This window comes from Oncorhynchus mykiss, chromosome 12, assembly GCF_013265735.2.
Source record: "Oncorhynchus mykiss isolate Arlee chromosome 12, USDA_OmykA_1.1, whole genome shotgun sequence".
Lineage (NCBI taxonomy): Eukaryota > Metazoa > Chordata > Actinopteri > Salmoniformes > Salmonidae > Oncorhynchus > Oncorhynchus mykiss.
The window spans coordinates 62,017,741-62,037,753 of NC_048576.1; the positions used below are offsets into that span (position 1 = coordinate 62,017,741).

The window sequence follows — 20,013 nt, forward strand, 5'->3', positions numbered from 1 at the left end:
CAAACTGTCAAAAACCATCTTAGGGAAGCTCATCTGCGTGCTCGTCATCCTCACCAGGTTCTTGACCTGCCTGCAGTTTGGTGTCGTAACCAACTTCAGTGGGCAAATGCTCACCTTCGATGGCCACTGCCACGCTAGAGAAGAGTGCTCTTCGCTGATTAATCCTGGTTTCAACTGTACCGGGCAGATGGCAGACAGCGTGTATGGCGTCGTGTGGGCGAGCAGTTTGCTGCTGTCAATATTGTTGACAGAATGCCCCATGGAGGCGGTGGGGTTATGGTATGGGCAGGCATAAGCTATGGACACAGTTGCGTTTTATCAATGTCAATTTGAATGCACAGAGATTCCGTGACGAGATCCTGAGGCCCATTGTCGTGCCATTCATCCGCCGCCATCCAACTCTTATGCAAAGGAGATGTGTTGCGCCGCATGAAGGCAAATGGTGGTCACACCAGATACTGATTGGTGACTGATCTGTGACTAACAGATGCTTATCTGGATTCCCAGTCATGTGAAATCCATAGATTGAATTTGTTTAAATGAGTGAACTTGTTCAAATTGACTGATTTTCTCACATGAACTGTAAAATCGTAGAAATTGTGGCATGTTGCGTTTACATTTTTGTTCAAGTGTAGCAATGTACCGTGTAAAACAGAGCTCGTACTCAACTAGGGTTTATTCACAAGGTTCCTTTCAAACTTGATCAATAATCATTAATAATCAAACAGGATCAAGATCAATACAGAGTGCTTTATCAATATATTGGATTAACATAGTAGTGTACATACATACTCATACTGTATGTTTATAAAGCAGTCAATTAAGGCATGCACAGTCAGGCAGGTCTGCACAGATGTCTGATTCAGGATTATATTATAGATCTGTAATCAACGACAATAAGAACAAGACTGATTAACTAATGGGCCGATGGTCTGGTACCACCGGTCTGTGGCTACCTCCCAAATGGCACCATATTCCCTATATAGTGCACTACTTTTGACCAGAGCCCCATGGGACTAGAAATGGAGTAGGGTTTCATTTGGGAGTGAACCAAGATCTCTCCTCCAAAGAGATAATATATCAAAACAGGATATAGATTATATTGGGCAGGATGTAGTTTACAACAAACAGGAAAGGGGATCAAATAGATAATTGTAAAGTGATCCGACATGGCTCAGTTGGTAGAGTGTGGCGCTTGCAATGCCAGGAATGTGGGTTCGATTCCCAGGACCAACCATATGTAAAAATTTATCGCTTTGGATAAAAGCATATAATAAAATAACGATAATCTATAGAAAATAAGAAGGATCAGAAGAACATGAATTAGTTGGGAATAATGATGTTCTTAATTAAAGGAATTCATGAATTTGGTGGGAGAAAGAAAGACCTGAGAGATTAATAGGAAATTACTAAGAAAAGGTGGAGATTACTCACGACGTTTATGTCGGTGTGTGTATAAATTATCTCATGAACTGGTTGGTCATCGTCGTTGTGATCACATAAGGTATCTGCATATGAATTGTGTAACTAACTGTAAACATGCTTTTTTTGTTGTTGCGCCGTTCTCTTGTCAAGGAAGCTCAGAAACCAACCGGGTTGAATAACAGCGAAGGCCATTGTAGAATATTGTTTCCTTTGTGTTGTTCTATTGTCATAAAGAGAACAACAACTCTAGCAGAGATAACAGTGAAATAGAACCATAATCATGACAATAGTGGTACTAGTGATGATAATAATGGAATAATACAATTAATAGCTCAATAACAGTCCACATCAAACCAAAGGCATAATCAGGTATATAAATAAATATATACATACATACATACATACATCTACAATATAGTGCAAGCAGGTTAAATATCCATAGTTGTGCACAACCATTGAGAAATGGAAATAAAAGAAGTCAAAAGTCAGCATTCACTTTCAGCTGCAAATCTTTTTTGCTTATGTGGTTTTAGTACGAACAGACATGCTACACTTTTGGCGTGAATGGGGTTACAGGAGACTTGGGCAATGTCCTGATGACCTCTTCTTCCTCCCAAAGTGTGCACTTGTTAACTTCCCTTCACTGATTCGAAAATAAATGGCTGGTACAATACGTATTGTAGAAACTCCCTCTAGCCAATGCCTCCAGGGTGGGAAAGGAAAACCAGCCACCAGCCAAATGCTGCTAGATTTTGCCATTGGCTGGTAGAATGTATTTTCTTACCAGCCACATGGATGGGTGATCACACAGAGCATTTGGGAGCAGTTTTATTTTTGTTCAATCCAAAGCCCACAAAAAAAACCTATTTGTGTATGCGTTTTCTGTGATTTATCTTCATTTTTTTTGTGGCTGGTCAAATTTGGGCATCCACGGCTGATGGACTAAAAACGGAATTTCCCACCCTGCATGCCTCCACTAATCCAATGCTTTTAGATTAGTGGGAACTATTGAACGAGTGTACACTTCAGTAGAAAGGATATATTATTGGGACACACCCCCTCACTAACCTTCCAAACATGGGAAACCTTCCCCTTTGGTTTTCAACCATATTGTAGCCTTTCTATGGTAGCTAGCGTAGACCTCAAGGGTGGTTCTGAGGAAGTGCTCCAAACGGTCGGGTGGAGCAGAGTCTCAAAATAACAAATTGGCATAGATTATTCTGGACCCCCAAACAAATCGCAGTGGAAAAAGTCAACTTTGGACGTGAACATCATGTGTTGTCATGACAAATATGCATGTGATTTATTTACAACGCGCTGTACGGGTCAACGAGCCTCTCAGCTACCTAAAGATGTCCTTGGTGTAAAAGCATTAGAGTTAACCCAGCCTCCATTAAAAACTCTTAAGTATAAACGCACTGTAAACGATACTGTAAACATGCACAGGGGACTGGGCTCAGGAAGTGAAGGGAATGTGGGTGCCAAGTAGAATATGACACCTTTAAACTGAGTGGGAGGGGACTGACTCAACTGCTTCTCCCTAAAAACAGCATCCGGGGGCAGACACACACACACACACACACACACACACACACACACACACACACACACACACACACACACACACACACACACACACACACACACACACACACACACACACACACACACACACACACACACACACACACAGTGTTACACTGCATTTCTCTCTCACACTCTTTTGCTCTCTCTCTCTCTCTCTCTCTCTATCTCTAGAGCACTTAGCCAGAGTCAAGCAAAAGACTGCCTTGCCCCTACTGTATGTGGCTTGGCTCACATTCCAGGCTTTGGCACACAGTGACACACTGACTGACTCCCAGAGGGAGAAGAGGTCATTCTTCTCTGTGAATAACAACCAGACAAGGGCAAACACTAAGCACATAGGAGCTGATACTGACCAGGGAGGAGAGAGAGTAACAACTGACCAAACACCCCAGTGAGGCAATTGTGTAGAATTTGAACAAAAGAGGCAACCATCAAAGATAACGAATACATACTTAGAGAGGTGAGAGGTACTGAAGTGAAAGGAATGAATTCAAACTGACCAGAGATGGTAGACTATGTTTAGAATTGTGTAAATACTGTCAAGCAGACTGTCATAACATTGTTGTTGTGGAATTGAAAGATGCATGGCTCCCTTGCAAAAGAGACCCTGGTCTCAATAGGACACCCTGTTAAAGTAAAGGTAAAATGAATAAATAAGTTACCAATAAGGAATAGATGATATGGAGGTATATACTAGACAGAAGCGGGGGAAATGAAGAGTAAGCAACAAAATTAAAATGACTGCCTGTCTTTTGTGTTTATTCTAGAACCGGCTCTGCTCAGTCTGTTTTTCCAGTCTAGTATATTCTCTGACTTTTATCCTGCATCAGTATCAAGCACCACACCATCTCTCTTTCTCTTTCCCTCTCTGTCTCTCTCTCTCACACGCACGCAAACACACACACACACACACACACACACACACACACACACACACACACACACACACACACACACACACACACACACACACACACACACACACACACAGTGTTACACTGCATTTCTCTCTCACACTCTTTTGCTCTCTCTCTCTCTCTCTCTATCTCTAGAGCACTTAGCCAGAGTCAAGCAAAAGACTGCCTTGCCCCTACTGTATGTGGCTTGGCTCACATTCCAGGCTTTGGCACACAGTGACACACTGACTGACTCCCAGAGGGAGAAGAGGTCATTCTTCTCTGTGAATAACAACCAGACAAGGGCAAACACTAAGCACATAGGAGCTGATACTGACCAGGGAGGAGAGAGAGTAACAACTGACCAAACACCCCAGTGAGGCAATTGTGTAGAATTTGAACAAAAGAGGCAACCATCAAAGATAACGAATACATACTTAGAGAGGTGAGAGGTACTGAAGTGAAAGGAATGAATTCAAACTGACCAGAGATGGTAGACTATGTTTAGAATTGTGTAAATACTGTCAAGCAGACTGTCATAACATTGTTGTTGTGGAATTGAAAGATGCATGGCTCCCTTGCAAAAGAGACCCTGGTCTCAATAGGACACCCTGTTAAAGTAAAGGTAAAATGAATAAATAAGTTACCAATAAGGAATAGATGATATGGAGGTATATACTAGACAGAAGCGGGGGAAATGAAGAGTAAGCAACAAAATTAAAATGACTGCCTGTCTTTTGTGTTTATTCTAGAACCGGCTCTGCTCAGTCTGTTTTTCCAGTCTAGTATATTCTCTGACTTTTATCCTGCATCAGTATCAAGCACCACACCATCTCTCTTTCTCTTTCCCTCTCTGTCTCTCTCTCTCACACGCACGCAAACACACACACACACACACACACACACACACACACACACACACACACACACACACACACACACACACACACACACACACACACACACACACACACACACACACACACATCCTCTTTGCCTCTATCTGTGCCAAACAAAGGACTGAAGCCCATGCAGCTATCCCCAATCCTCCCCTCCCTCTTCTCCTCTCCTGTTCTTTATCTCCCTCCTTCCCTCAGCCAATGAGAATGTCATTCCGCCGTATGGGTGTGCCTGCCTGTGTCTCTGTGTGTAACTGCGTACATCTGTCTTCTCTCACACTCTATGTGTATATATATTTGTGTGTGTGTGCGGGGGGGGGGGGGGGTAAGCAAGTGTGTTTCAGAGTGCATGCGAGTTACCTGCCCTGCCTCAATCCCCAACCCAGAGTGGCTCATTCTCCCCAGATTCCAGGTATTTTAAAACGAAGACGATGAAGCAAAGATAGATGGAGACCCCAGGTTTTTCCCTAAATCAAACTACAGATGGTCCCATCTGTCTCTAACTCCTCCCTCCCTTTACAGAAAAGAATGATATGGAACAAATGCAGAACAAAAAGCCCCCCCCCCCCCCCCCCCATCAACATCATCACATTGATCAAAGATCAATTCCAATCCTGTCACCTCCCTCCCTAACTCTCCCTTTGACTTCTTTAACTTGCTCCCATAGTGTGAGATGGTTTCTGACATCACAGTTAAAAGGATCCCTTGGTTGTGTTACAGTGGTGTGGACTGACTGGAGATGAATGGTACAGTGGAAGAAAATAATCCCAGTACAGAGAAAAGCAGATGTCCTTTCCCGGCGACACCGTGTTTTGTCACGTTCGGAGCAGCTCGGGAGGAGCAGCCTGGGAAGAGCAGCCTGGGAGGAGCAGCTCGGTAGGAGCAGCCTGGGAGGAGCAGCCTGGGAAGAGCAGCCTGGGAGGAGCAGCCTGGGAAGAGCAGCTCAGGAGGAGCAGCCTGGGAGGAGCAGCCTGGGAAGAGCAGCTCGGGAGGAGCAGCCTGGGAGGAGCAGCCTGGGAGGAGCAGCGTGGGAGGAGAAGCCTGGGAGGAGCAGCCTGGGAGGAGCAGCCGGGGAGGAGCAGCTCGGGAGGAGCAGCCTGGTCCTGGAAAACTATGCAGAGACTTTAAATACAGTCTGAGAGACTCATGCAACCATTGCAGGGGATCATGGCATCGTTGACCAGAGTTAGACGTGTCTCTCTTATTCAGAGGAACCAGCCTGGTTGTCACGGTCTATCCTACCTCAGTGTTGTTCAACATGACGCCTTCGACTTTCTGAGTGATGGCGGCAGCCAGTGACGAGTGGTCAACAAAAATAGGTGGGTAACTCCTGATCACTGTTCGCGGTCAATGATGCATTTGTCTGCAAAAGGTGGGTAAACACTCGAGCAAAATTAAGAACGTGCGTATCCGGCGTTTACATACGTTTAACGTGCCCTACACCACTGGTGGCTGCGTTGGGGTCCGTGGTGTAGGAGGTAGAGATGAAGGACTTGTCTATCCGTTTCAGAGAACATATTACAGGCCATACATGCTCGTGCAGCAAAAAAAAGGGACGAGGGGACTATACTGTAGGTTGCAGGTGCTTTTGTAGAATAGTGTTTTGATCGTAGGAAAGGGGAAAAGTCTGGTTGGGATGGTTGTTTGTGTGCTGTCTTGTGATCTTGCTCCTGGTTTCCATGGTGACCCTCAGGATTTTATTATACCTAATAATAAAAGAGAAAACACAAGGGTGTTTGCAAAGATGTCATCAATAATGTTATGAAGTACAAACACTGAAAACGGTCTGACTCAAACCAGCCACAAATGGACGCAAATAAAGAACCAGACACATCAAACGCAGGTTGGCATTTATTGGGATGAATCTTGTCCTGGAGGCAGCTCTGCAGGGTGGTCACTAGCTGGCCAAGCCACAAAGTGGCCCCTGGGCACCAACCTCCAGGGCACCCCTCCCAACCCTGGAGGTTGGGGGCCCCGGGGCACATGCCCTGTGTGCCCGTTCTGTAAACTGACCCTGCCCTAACCTTAACCTCATGCCTAAGACTAACTTTAAAAAAATCTCATTACTTTTTTACGATATAGACAATTTTGACTTTGCGGCTCACCCGTCTAGCGAGGAACCGCTCAGCTCTGCCTCCAGGACAAGATTCCTCCCAATAAACTTCAACCTCCACCACAAACAGAAAATCAAAAACAGATAACAGTGCTACAAAGTCCAGGATTCAATCTGATCGTGTTTGTAGACAAAGCAGCTTTTAAAAGCAATGATCCTGCGTTCACATTCACGGTAAACGCTGCATATGTCGACTCAATAGGAAATTACCATTAAATGGCGCATTGTTGACAACGCAATCAGATTGAATCCTGGCCAAGATAGGGAAGAAAACGAACAAAAAGGTACAACAACGGGCACTAACCTAACCCAGCACCAAAAATCAAGCACAAACACAAACGCAGACATGACCAAAGCAGGATAGAACACACACAAACAAAGAAACAAACAAAAGCTGCACGTAACGACAGACACAAAACAGCACCGCAACAAGAACTCGAGAGCTCAGCCACTTTGGCCACTCACTTCCCCAGTTTAAGACGATGGCTGCGATGATGATGATGACCCCGCCAACTAGCGAGACGATGGACAGCACCATTGCGTTCCGGCCCAGACGCCGCGCCCCGTCAATGTTCCCCAGCTGCAGGCTGTTCCTCGACTGGAGAGTAGGGAGACATGTTATTGATTAGGTTACAAAATGCTAGTAAGTTTACCAAAATTACCAGGTTGTTCATAAATCCTGGTTGGAAGATTCCTAGAATCAAGAGGGAATTAAGCAGGAAATCCAGGAATCCATAATCTGGGATATCTGGAAAACCTGGGAATTTTGGGACCCTAGTTGGTGTATATAAAGGGACCACTGCATGAAGAACACAGATATGACATATAAATAAATACACACAGTAATTCATTCACATACCCCTGCTTCAACATACACACACAAATATACCCATGCATGCAGGCAGGCAGGCAGACAGACAGGCGGAGAGACAGACACACAGGCAAAACTCACTGTGAAGACAAAAGGTTAAAAGCAGTGGGTGGCAGTCCCATCTCTTCTGACCAGAACATTGGCCATCATTTTCTGTTCATTTCCCAGCAGGTGATCACTAACACATCGCGGCCTCCCACTGCTTTTAGCTGTTCATCTTTGTGGTGTTTCTTAGATATCACACGCACTCATGCACACACACACACATTCCTTCACAGACAACACTTACAAACCACATGTCAAATACTTAAAAAGTTCCACTCGCCATAACAGAGAAGACGAGAGCCACGATGTTGATGGGCCACAAGGGGCAGAAGCAGGACAGGATGGCCAGGATCAGGTAGTCTCTAGGGGGCTTGCCGTTGTCCTCCTCTGTCACAGTGCTGGGCTGACGGCTGATGGAAGGCCTGGGAGACCCTGCCCCATGACCCAGCAGGGACCCAGAGCGGCTTCCTTTCCGCGCCCGGCCGTTGGTTGGTTTGGCGTGTTGCAGTCGCTTGGGGGACGAGATGGAAGATGTGGGCGAGGAGTCGGCAGCACACATTCCATTACCTGTAGGTGGGTGGGTAGAGGGAGGCAAGGAGGGGAAGGAGGGTGAAAAGGAGGGACAAAGAAGGAAGGAGAGAATGTCCTCATAGTTTCATCGCCAAAATCGGGAATCCAGACATGATTCAACATCTATAGACGGGTTGGCTGACAACGTCACAAAAACTATGCGCGTGTATAAATGTGGTCGGAAGGTGTGTGTTGTTATGATTCCGAACAGTCAGATAACTCGCAACAATGACAAGAAGCCGATGTGCTAGCTAGTTTAGCCTACTCAAACACCCTGCTCAAACAGAGGGATGCTATGTTAGCTAGCTGGCTATGACTATCCAACACAACACTGGAACTCTTCCAAGTCAAGGTAAGCTTTTGGTTTTACAAATGTATTGCCACCAGGGTCTGCCGCCATAACTGCTTACTGACTGTACACTGTAACGTTACTGCATGATTGTAGCAGGTTTACTAACGCGTTAGTTCTATTAGCTATGTTGACTATGATGTTACTTTAGCTAATATGGTGACAACAATGTAGGCTGTGTGTAGCGGTTATGGTTCGGCTTGGAAAGGTTTTTTCGCCTGGTCACATACAGCTGATGTGTTGTGCATTGAAGTCCACAAGTGAAGGGAAAATGTGAGAGGAGAGTGAATAGATGTGAGTAGGACTAGAACGAGGCTGCTATGAAAGTGAACTGTGTTTACGCGTGATCAGGGTTATATTCATTCTGCAAATTCTGTTGAAAAACGTTTCAGATAAACAGATAAACGGAAGCAAACGGAACAAAATGGGGACAAACATGAATTTGTCCAATAGAAACTTTTGTTTGCAACTGTTGGACTAATGATTACACCCTATATCAGCTAGATGCAGGCAAGAGTGTGCAAGGCGGTATTGAATGTGTCACTGTCTGTCCATGTGAATATGTCTCTGTCTGACTCCTCAACTTTTTCTCTCAACCTGTGTGCACCTACATTGTAAACTTTCATTCATAGACTAGGTTATAGCAACCTCATGTAGTAGCCTAAACCTATCACTGTTACATTGAACTGGGTGAATGGAATATGAATTGACAATAGAATGTAATAGAAATAAGGCCATGCTCATGAAAAATCGTCCTCCCTCATCTTAAATGGCACTGACCACCACTGATGTATAGATAGGTGTAATCTAGAGCTCTCTCTCTTGCTTCTCCTTCACTTTGGAAGAAATTAATTTGTTCAAAACTGTTCTAGAGCGAGTTGATTTTTAATCCGAGGGTATTCTGTTATTGACACACTTGTTGAATTATGCTGCACAACCTGACAACAACAGTAATTCATGAGGCAGTCTAGATAGAGCAGGTGAGTGCAGGTAGGCCTAGACAGAGGCATTTTTTGTGGTTCAAATCAATATATTTGTACAATTCTCAAATGGCTCTGATACCCCTTCTGAAAAAATATTGCATTCAGAGTGCAGTATAATTGCTATATGCTGCAAAAACAGCATCCAAAGTACCACAGTTGACTGCAATTACTGCCCTTTTACTGCAGTTTCAAAACTTTAAATATTTTTTTTTGGAAGGGCACAAGTGATTGACGTATGGTGTGGTCAAGCCAATAACCTACATATACTTTTCGTTTGGAAAGGGATAGAAAGAAAGGGTTTAATTGAAAGGCTAGTGGAGGGAGGGGAGGATTGAGTCATTGAAAAAAGAAAGGGTGCTGAAGAGAAGGTTGCTATCTGTAAATCATGCATCTGTCTTAAGTGATTCCCGGACGGACAGGGCCAGACACTCAGGGTAATGAGAAGGGGAAGTGAAGGGACATCTCTAGAAAACAAACATCTCTAGAAAACAACAACAGAGATGAGCTCAAAGTGTTGAGAGGGGTGTTAATTTGAAGTTGGGGTGGTTAGGGTGGAGGAGAACGGGATGGGGTGGAGGAGGATAGGGGGGGGGGGTTGTGGAATATTTATTTACTGGTCTCCATCTTCTCGCTGATTACTGCCAAGTGGTCTTTGGGTTCCGATTGGCTGGAGTCAGGGGCTGTCTCTTGGTGCTCAGCGCTGGTTGGCTGGGAGGTGATAGTCTGCTCCGGCTGCTGTTCTCCCTCCGCTCCACTGGGGACAGCATTGGTGTTGGAAGCCATGGCAGAATGCGGACAATGTTGTTTTCACTGGTAGTTTGGGCCTGTTTGATGATTGGTCTTGATTGGACTTTTGATCTTCTTCAACTGAAATGAACAGGGGAAATAGAGAACATGATTCATTTGACAGTTACTTGCATTGTGGTGTTATCAAATTACCAGTTTGTTAGCATGGAAGTCTTAGAGCTCCTGCAATGTTCTGATCAACCGTACAATATAGTATAGACTAGCATTTCTAAACATTTTATACAGGTATACCAAGGACCAGCCAGCAAGCAATGGCTTTCTTCATTGGGACTGCTTAGATTAAACTTGACATTTTACCAAATCGTAGTCAGCTAACCATCTGAGGGGCGGGTAAGCAACATCCGGGGACCATATAGAAAGGAAACTACTCAGGGATGAGGCCAATATTGACTTCAAAATAGTTACAACGTTTATTGGCTGTCATAAAGGAAAACTGAGGATGGATCAACATTGTAGTTACTCCACAATACTAACCTAATTGACAGAGTGAAAAGATGGAAGACTGTACAGAATACAAATATTCCAAAAGATGCATACCATTTGTAACAAGGCACTAAAGTAATACTACAGAAATTTGGCAAAGCAATTCACTTTTTGTCCTGAAGACAAAGTGTTATGTTTGGGGCAAATCCAATATAAAACATTGCAGAGTACCACTCTCCATACTTTCAAGCATAGTGGTGGCTGCATCATGTTATGGGTATGCTTGTAATTGTTAAGTACTGGGGAGTTTTTCAGGATAAAAAAATGGCGGAATGGAGCTAAGCACAGGCAAAATCCTAGAGGACAACCTGGTTTAATTTGCTTTCCACTAGACACTGAGAGAGGAATTCACATGTCAGCAGGACAATAACCTAAAACACAAGGCCAAATCTACACTGGAGTTGGTTACCAAGAAGACAGTGAATGTTCCTGAGTGGCTGAGTTACAGTTTTGACTTAAATATACTAGAAAATCTATGGCAATGGCCAACAACAAATTTGACAGAGCTTGAACAATCCAGGTGTGTAAAGCTCTTAGAGACTTACCCAGAAAGACTCACAGCTGTAATCGCTGCAAAAGGTGCGTCTACAAAATGTTGATATTCACACAGGTATTGTGTATAGATGGATACATTTTAAATTACGGCTGTAACACAACAAAATGTGTAATAAATAAGTCAAGGAATATGAATACTTTCTGAAGGCATATACTGTTGGGAATAGGGTGCTATTTGGGACATAGGGTGCTATTTGAGACTACTGCCAATAAACATTGTACCTACTCTGTTAATAATGCACTGTTGCCAGTAGCAACCGACTGACTGACCAATGAGAATATCTTTCCACATAGGTATGACAGCCTCTGGGAATGTAATAGATGTTCTTCAAAGAGAGGAAATGTTTGGAAAATAACATGTTTTTTTACAACTATGCAATACAATAAAGCAATAAAACAGAACGGAGTAGGCTATGACTGAAGACCTGCAATGTTAGACAGAGTAAATGGCAGAGGAAAAGGCACTTCTCTTATAACTAGTTGGAACCGGTTCAGGGAACAGAACCAAAAACCGTAAAATAAAGGAAATTATTTGAGGAACAGAACCCAAACCAAAAACAAAAGTGATCTATTCTGTTCCTGAAAATAACGTTATATTAGGCTCCGGGATTTTTTCCCCAGTCCCACATAAATTGCAACAAACTGCCTATGCAAAGCCCTCACCCTGTCACACAGAAACGTATTCCAGGAGTATTGCCGCCACCAACTGGACGGGTTGAAAAAACAGGGTAAAAATAAAATCCATTCATGGTAGGGAAAACTAACTTGATCCACCCCCCCCCCAAAAAATGTAAATTGACAAAACCAAAACAAAAATCATACTTTTTCCTTCCCTCATATCTCCATATCTCCCTTCTCGGGCTCTAGGGCTTGAGAGGGTGGTACGGCTTGTGACAACTACTCCACCGAAAAATCTTTCAGTACCAGGAACCGGCTCCGCCAAAATCCACAATGAAGTATGGTTGGCTGGGACAGAGAAGCCGCTCCTTGGTAGGTATGATTCTGTGGACCTAATTAAGATTATGCATGTCATAACTAGATACCCAGCGCTTCGAGGCAAGCCTCCATCCTCTCTCACTCTCAAAGTTGCAGTTGCATCTCGCCCTACATTGTGGCAGGCAGCACAGTGTGTGTTTGTCTTTCATTATGATTAAACCATGCTTTTACGGCAAATAAAATGTGCTTTTAGCGACTTTCCTATACAGATAAAATGACTTACCCACTTCAGAAAAGCTGCTCTATCCGGTAAAGTAATTTAGTGTTGAGTTAAAATGTAAAATACATAAAGTGCCATTCAAAAGTGTGGATACACCTACTCATTCAAGGGTTTTTCCTTATTTTTTTATACTATTTTCTATATTGTAGAATAATAATGGAGACATCAAAACTATAAAATAACACATATGGAATCATGTAGTAACTAAAAAGTGTTAAACAAATGCAAATGTTTTATATTTGAGATTCTTCAAAGTAGCCACCCTTTGCCTTGATGACAACTTTGCACACGCTTGGCATTCTCTCAACCAGCTTCACCTGGAATGCTATTCCAACAGTCTTGAATGAGTACCCACATATGCTGAGCACTTGTTGGGTGCTTTTCCTTAATTCTGCAGTCCAACCCATCCCAAACCATCTCAATTGGGTTGAGGTCAGGTGATAGTAGAGGCCAGATCATCTGATGCAGCACTCCATCACTCTCCTTCTTGGTCAATAGCTCTTACACAACCTGGAGGTGTGTTGGATCATTGTCCTGTTGAAAAACAAATGATAGTCCCACTAAGCGCAAACCAGATGGAATGGCGTATCACTGCAGAAAGCTGTGGTAGCCATGCTGGTTAGGTGTGCCTTGAATTCTAAATAATATCACTGACAGTGTCACCAGCAAAGCACTCACACACCATCACACCTCCTCCTCCATGCTTCATGGTGGGAACCACACATGCGGAGATCATCCGTTCACCTACTCTGCGTCTCACAAAGACACGGCGGTTGGAAACAAAAATCTCACATTTGGACTCATCAGATCAAAGGGCAGATTTCCACCGGTCTAATGACTATTGCTCATGTTTCTTGGCCCAAGCAAGTCTCTTATTATTATTGGTCCTTTAGTAGTCCTTTAGTAGTGGTTTCTTTGCAGCAATTCGACCATGAAGGCTTGATTCACACAGTCTCCTCTGAACAGTTGATGTTGAGATGTGTCTGTGAAACATATATTTGGCTGCAATCTGAGGCTAGTAACTCTAATGAACTTATCCTCTGCAGCAGAGGTAACTCTAGGTCTTGCTTTGTTGTGGCAGTTCTCATGAGAGCAAGTTTCATCATAGCGACTGCACTTGAAGAAACTTTCAAAGTTCTTGAAATGTTCCGGATTGACTGACCTTCATCTCTTAAAGTAAAGTGACTATGCATAGATAAACATAAACAGTCTCATGGCTTGGGGGTAGAAGGTGTTAAGGAACCTTTTGGTCCTAGACTTGGCGCTCCGGAACCGCTTGCCGTGCGGTAGCAGAGAGAACAGTCTATGACTTGGGTGACTGGAGACGTTGACAATTTTTTGGGCTTTCCTCTGACACTGCCTAGTATATAGGTCCTGGATGACAGGAAGCTTGGCCCCAGTGATGTACTAGACCGTACGCAATACCCTCTGTAGCGCCTTACGATCAGATGCCGAGGAGTTGCCATACCAGGCGGTGATGCAACCGGTCAGGATGCTCTCAATGGTGCAGCTGTAGAAGTTTTTGAAGATCTGGGGACCCATGCCAAATATTTTCAGTCTCCTGAGGGGGGAAAGGTGTTGTCGTGCCCTCTTCACAACTGTCTTGGTGTGTTTGGACCATTATAGTTCGTTGGTGATGTGGACACCAAGGAACTTGTAACTCTCGACACGCTCCACTACAGCCCCGTTGATGTTAATGGGGGCCTGTTCGGCCCGCCTTTTCCTGCAGTACACGATTTGCTCCTTTGTCTTGCTCACATTGAGGGAGAGGTTGTTGTCCTGGCACCACACTGCCAGGTCTCTGAACTCCTCCCTATAGACTGTCTCATCGTTGTGGGTAATCAGGCCTACCACTGTTGTGTCGTCAGCAAACTTAATGATGGTGTTGGAGTCGTGTTTGGCCACGCAGTCGTGGGTGAACATGGCGTACAGGAGGGGACTAAGCACGCACCCCTGAGGGGCCCCAGTGTTGAGGATCAGCGTGGCAGATGTATTGTTACCTACCCTTACCACCTGGGGGCGGCCTGTCAGAAAGTCCAGGATCCAGTTGCAGACGGAAGTGTTTAGTCCCAGGGTCCTTAGCTTAGTGATGAATTTTGTGGGCACTATAGTGTTGAACGCTGAGCTGTATCTGACTCCTCCTTAAGATAAGCCACACCCACAAGCCCTCTAACCTTTATGCCACACCCCTCCTATCTGCACACCTCTCTCAGCCTTTGGTCATGTTCCAGGCTGACTACATTTCAGACGCCTGACAGATCTCACAACACCTTGATAGGTGTTTTAAATGTCTGCTAACCACATCATATGATCGAACAATCTGATGCCTGACTCCGAAGTCGATGATGTGGTACTCAGCCATTGTTTGGTGAAACGTAAAGTCTGCAATGTAGTCGACCTGGTAAGCAACCAAAGTCTTCCGACAGGTGACGTCAAACTTACGTGGCGCTATTCCCAACCTAAGTTAGCTAAGTTAGACAACCACATATCACAGTCACTTGACCGACTAAATCTGACATAAGACAATTCTGTCAACCCTCTTATCATTTTGAATAAGAGTTAGAGTGAGGATTAGAGGTAATAAGGATTAGTCCGTATCGAATAGTAAGGCTGGGATACATTCAAACCTGCCATAGAGACAGAATCATTGGATCACTTGTTTTGTTTTTTGGTCGCAGGTTCAGGAATGGCTGAAGAATTGGAGCATTTACTTGGAACTAACTCTGCAAATAGCACTGCTAGGTGATTTGAAAAGTCATAGTCAATCGATCAATAATATATATTGAACAAAAATATAAACAGAACATGTAAAGTGTTGGTCCTATGTTTCATGAGCTGAAATAAAAGATCCCAGAAATGTTCCATATGCACAAAAAGCTTATTTCTCTCATATTTTGTGCATAAATGTGTTAACATCCCCATTAGTGAGCATTTAATCGTTTTCAAGATAATCCATCCATCTGACAGATGTGGCATATCAAGAAGCTGATTAAACAGAATGATGATTACACAGGTGCACCTTGTGCTGGGGACACTAAAATGTGCAATTATGTAACACAACACAATGCCACAGATGTCTCAAGTTTTGAGGGAGCGAGCAATTGGCATGCTGACTGCTGGAATGTCCACCAGAGCTGTTGCCAGAGAATTGAATATTCCTTTCTCTACCATAAGCCGCGTCCAACCGGCCTCACAACCACAGACCACGTGTAAACACGCCAGCCCAGGACCTCCACATCCAGCTTCTTCACCTGTGGGATCGTCTGAGACCAGCCACCAGGACAGCTGATGAAATTGAGGAGTATTTCTGTGTGTAATAAATCCCTTTTGTGTGTGGAAAACTCATTCTGATTGGCTGGGCCTGGCTCCCACTGGTTGAATCAATGTTGAATCAATGTTGTTTCCACGTCATTTCAATTAAATTACATTGAACCAACATGGAATAGACATTAAATTGACGTCTGTGTCCAGTGAGCTGGTAGTAGTAGTTGGTTAGACAATTTGACCATTGGAAAAAGAGCTACTGCATAAATACTGCAATGCGGGTTTTATTGAATTGAGTCCAAAGTGTTAATGAAATTATAATTATTATAAACTCGGTTTAGGGTGGGGACGGTTTGAATTCCCCAAGCAATCAACCTAACCTGGACATATTGTCCACAAGACAAACTTACACCCCTTCCCTCACTTCCTTACTTAGGCAGGGATTTAAGTTGCCCTTTTCTGCAATCAAATGACCGAGTGGCCTCATGGGTGGAATGTTATTAATATTTCAATAATTTCATAATTAATCAACTTTCTTTTTTTTTTTTTACACAGAAAATCTGGTGTTTCTATGTCAAACGGTTTTGTTATATTTCAGTCTTCTGTGATGCACAGTATATAAAGTGTAATGTTGGAATGCAAACTCCAATTGAATACATTTAAACTCTATATCTGACATGTTACAGGTATCTTCTTTTTTTAAGCTTATAACCATTTGTGTGAGGTATATACTTTTTGTTCAAAGTAGATTTGTTTAAGACTACCAAGAAACACTTTGTGGCCGATTTTGCCCACTGCAGTAAATGGATTAAAGGTGCGTTGTTGACAAGCGCATTGCACTGTCGACAATGCACCTCTTAAAGGCAATGTTCTCGACGCTTGTGGAGATCACATTCATTGTAAACACTGTGGATTTTCGGTTTAAGTTTAAATAGGTTTGCGCAGGACTGATTTCTTCATCTCACTCTTGCTGCTTTTGCACGCTCCCACTGGCTTCTTGTCTGACTCCCACCCGCTCCTGCAAGAACTGGTCCCGAACCTGACCACAGTCCTGCAATGTTATTTTAGGTGTATGTTACACAGCTTACACAGCAGTTTTGCCGGCCTAGGAAAGATCAAAATGCGGGCGAAAATAGCCTAAGAAATATGAGGATGAAGTACCATTGATTTTGGGCCTAGTGATGAGCGATTAGTCCTTTTTTTTAAGTCAGTTCGTTTAAAAAACAAAATATTAACGGTTTTCGGTGTCGATATATATTTTTTTTTGCATTATGAAATATGACCTTTAAATTATTTACAGCTTTTTAAATTTAAATCCCAAAGCCACATATTGAGAACATTCAATTGCCAAAACATTCAAAACAGTCCCTTGTCTCTAACAACTCAGAATAAAGCAATTAACAAGAGCCCCATGATAGTAGTGACGGCCCATTAATGCTTATCACTTATTATTAACCATCATTTATTCACATGACTTTATTTAAATAAAATATTTCAGTTGTGTATTTAACTCTATTATTTAATTTCATCATCTCATCTCTGCTCAGGCAGCAACAGCCAGAGAACCATCTAATGTAATTTCTGTTCTCCCCAACGAGCCAAGTTCTCCTTGGCTAGCGAAAAGGCTAGACGTGATCATTGGGTTGCCACATCTGCCCATGTTGAAGAGCTGACGAAATCACTATTTTAGTAGTTCTTCAAAATAGGTATGGCATACTTTCAAGACTGCTACAACTATCAATCGGGAAGTATAACTATACACCCCAAACTTCCCCTATCCCTCTCATTGCTGTGTTGAGTACATTCCTCTCTCAAGAGGTCTGTGTGGGTTTGCCGGGAAGAATAGGCGCAATGGATTCTGGTCATTGTAGTGAATTACCAAATTACTAGGTTTAATATTTGCTTATTAAAAACTAAATTCTCTGCAGCGTTTTTGATTTGATGTCTTTCGTGCTTGATAGGATTTATCTCTAGAGAAACAGCGCGTTGAGCTCATAAAAAAGGAACTACGCCATTTAACCGACGTTGGTCAATTAGTTGTTTAATATTCGGGGGAAAAAAACGACATTTCGGTTAATTGCTTATTGGGCTATATCAGCCAATAGGCTAGACGTAGTTTGAAAGAAAGCCAGAGTTGGGTTGAAATAGATTAGGAGAGTAGACACGTGCACTTCGCTAGAACTACGTTATGCATAACTTTTAGCAGGCAGAGACAAATAAATGTGTTATCAATACTTAATATCTAGTCAATGTAGGAACCGAAACTATCGTCTGTCATACTTCGGAAGTTAATGTAATTGGAAAGACAACTGCCTCGGGCTTCCCCCCCATGCATATAGCCTACAGGCTATTTAATTGAGACACTTGATCTCGAAAGCCCAACAAAAGGGGAATACTGCTATCTAACGTAATTTACCTTTAAAAGTCAGGTGCAATGCGTTTGCCGATAAGGTGCATTTGACTCCCGGCCTTACTTCCTCTACAATTTGACATCTGGATATTCTCTGTCCTGTAAATACTTTCATTCCATTTACAGGGTTGTTAGAGTATACTGTGTACATGTCATTTATAAAAAAAAGTGTTCGGCTTCGCTAAGAGGCGTTGTTGAGTCATACAATTAAATCGAAGTACCACCCAACCCGCTTTACAAAGATGAATGTTGTGAAAATATAAACATACATGGGAAATGTAATGGTTATTATAATAAATATTGTACATTTTGATGACATTTACATAGAATAATTATCTGCAATTAATTCAGGGAGTGAGACTGACATACTAGAGGAGAATGAAGAGGGGATGGAGGAGAGAAGGGAGGGCAGGAAAGTGGAATGAGCACATCATGGAAAATGTGATTTTAGCCCACCTAGACGTGTTTGTGTGTGTGAGGGACTTGCGGTGAATTGCACATGTAATTCATCAAAAAAGCAGGAACACTGTAAATTCTAGCAAATTCTATGTAAAGATGATCAATGACTTATGCAGACTAACATATATCTGTTTGGAAAACCACTGAATGCATAATAAAGATGCCTACAGACACATATACATGCATGCCTGGCTGCCTTACACACCACACACACACACACACACACACACACACACACACACACACACACACACACACACACACAGAGAAAGAGAGGCATAAATACACATGCACCCTCTCCCCGCCCTCCCTCGCTATTTCTCTCATGCACAGGAGTAAATTGCAGAATGAACAAATGACTGGTGCATTCTCTCAGACACACGCGCGCGCACCATAGTCTGCATGCACACACAATGATGACACACCCACTTTAAACCGCACATGCAGTGCATACTGTACACTAGACTGGCTACTGTACACTACAGATAGCAAAATATGAACAAAATCACATAGAAACCGCATGCTATCCACCTAGGCCTACCTGATCTTATTGAGTGACATGAAACATTATCCTTAACATTTTGCTTTTCTTGATCACAATTCCAAATATTACAGAAAATGCAACGTGCGAGAAAAGAGAACACAAGTTCAGTAAACTACGATTAAAATCTCCACCCAGAATTCGCCGAATTGTCTTTTTCTTTTGATACAAGCTATGGTAAACGGTAACGGTAAAATTAGGCTACAGACCACACCGTGGGATGTCAAATTGCGCTCTTGTGCTTGCTATGTTGCTACCTCATCTCTCTCTCCCTCTTTTGTTCAACGGCGCTGCAAGATTTAGGGGGGGGGGGGGCTGGGAAGGGGAGGCAGGAAACTCCCGTGCCCGGAGGCGGGTAGAAAGGAGGGGAGAGAGGGAGAAATCGACGCAGCACATGCTTTCGCTCGCTTATCTCTCTCGCCCTGCTTTCCTTAATTTTTTTTCTCTCAGGCTCTATTTCGCTGATGGGGCAAATAGGATACCAACGCGCCACTTGCGCCGTCCACATACCAGTTTAGTTAGTCATACCCCCTCAAGCGT

General features: G+C 43.3%; 1 protein-coding gene across 2 annotated transcripts; it reads right to left on the bottom strand.

The window, feature by feature from the left end:
* Nucleotides 1-658: 658 nt before the first annotated feature.
* Nucleotides 659-19,760, bottom strand: LOC110537927 (trafficking regulator of GLUT4 1). 2 transcript variants are annotated; one of them, XM_021624396.2, is made up of 5 exons: nucleotides 19,474-19,760; nucleotides 10,353-10,605; nucleotides 8,117-8,403; nucleotides 7,386-7,518; nucleotides 659-6,513 (listed from the first exon to the last, which is right to left on the bottom strand). In XM_021624396.2, the coding sequence occupies exons 2-5, from the start codon at nucleotides 10,519-10,521 to the stop codon at nucleotides 6,497-6,499; spliced, it is 606 nt and encodes a 201-aa protein (XP_021480071.1). In that variant the 5' UTR covers nucleotides 10,522-10,605; nucleotides 19,474-19,760; the 3' UTR covers nucleotides 659-6,496. The 2 variants fall into 2 exon arrangements, with proteins under 2 accessions (XP_021480071.1, XP_021480072.1); XM_021624397.2 differs by lacking the exon at nucleotides 19,474-19,760 and adding an exon at nucleotides 18,480-18,904.
* Nucleotides 19,761-20,013: the final 253 nt, after the last annotated feature.

What these genes read in the sequence shown, in the direction of transcription:
- LOC110537927 (XM_021624396.2), bottom strand. Translation starts at nt 10,521, where the DNA reads ATGGCTTCCAACACCAATGCTGTCCCCAGTGGAGCGGAGGGAGAACAG. An exon ending in CAGCGAGAAGATGGAGACCA is followed by an intron (nt 8,404 to 10,352) that starts GTAAATAAATAT and finishes ACCCACCTACAG; the next exon opens with GTAATGGAATGTGTGCTGCC. An exon ending in CTCTCGTCTTCTCTGTTATG is followed by an intron (nt 7,519 to 8,116) that starts GCGAGTGGAACT and finishes CCTACTCTCCAG; the next exon opens with TCGAGGAACAGCCTGCAGCT.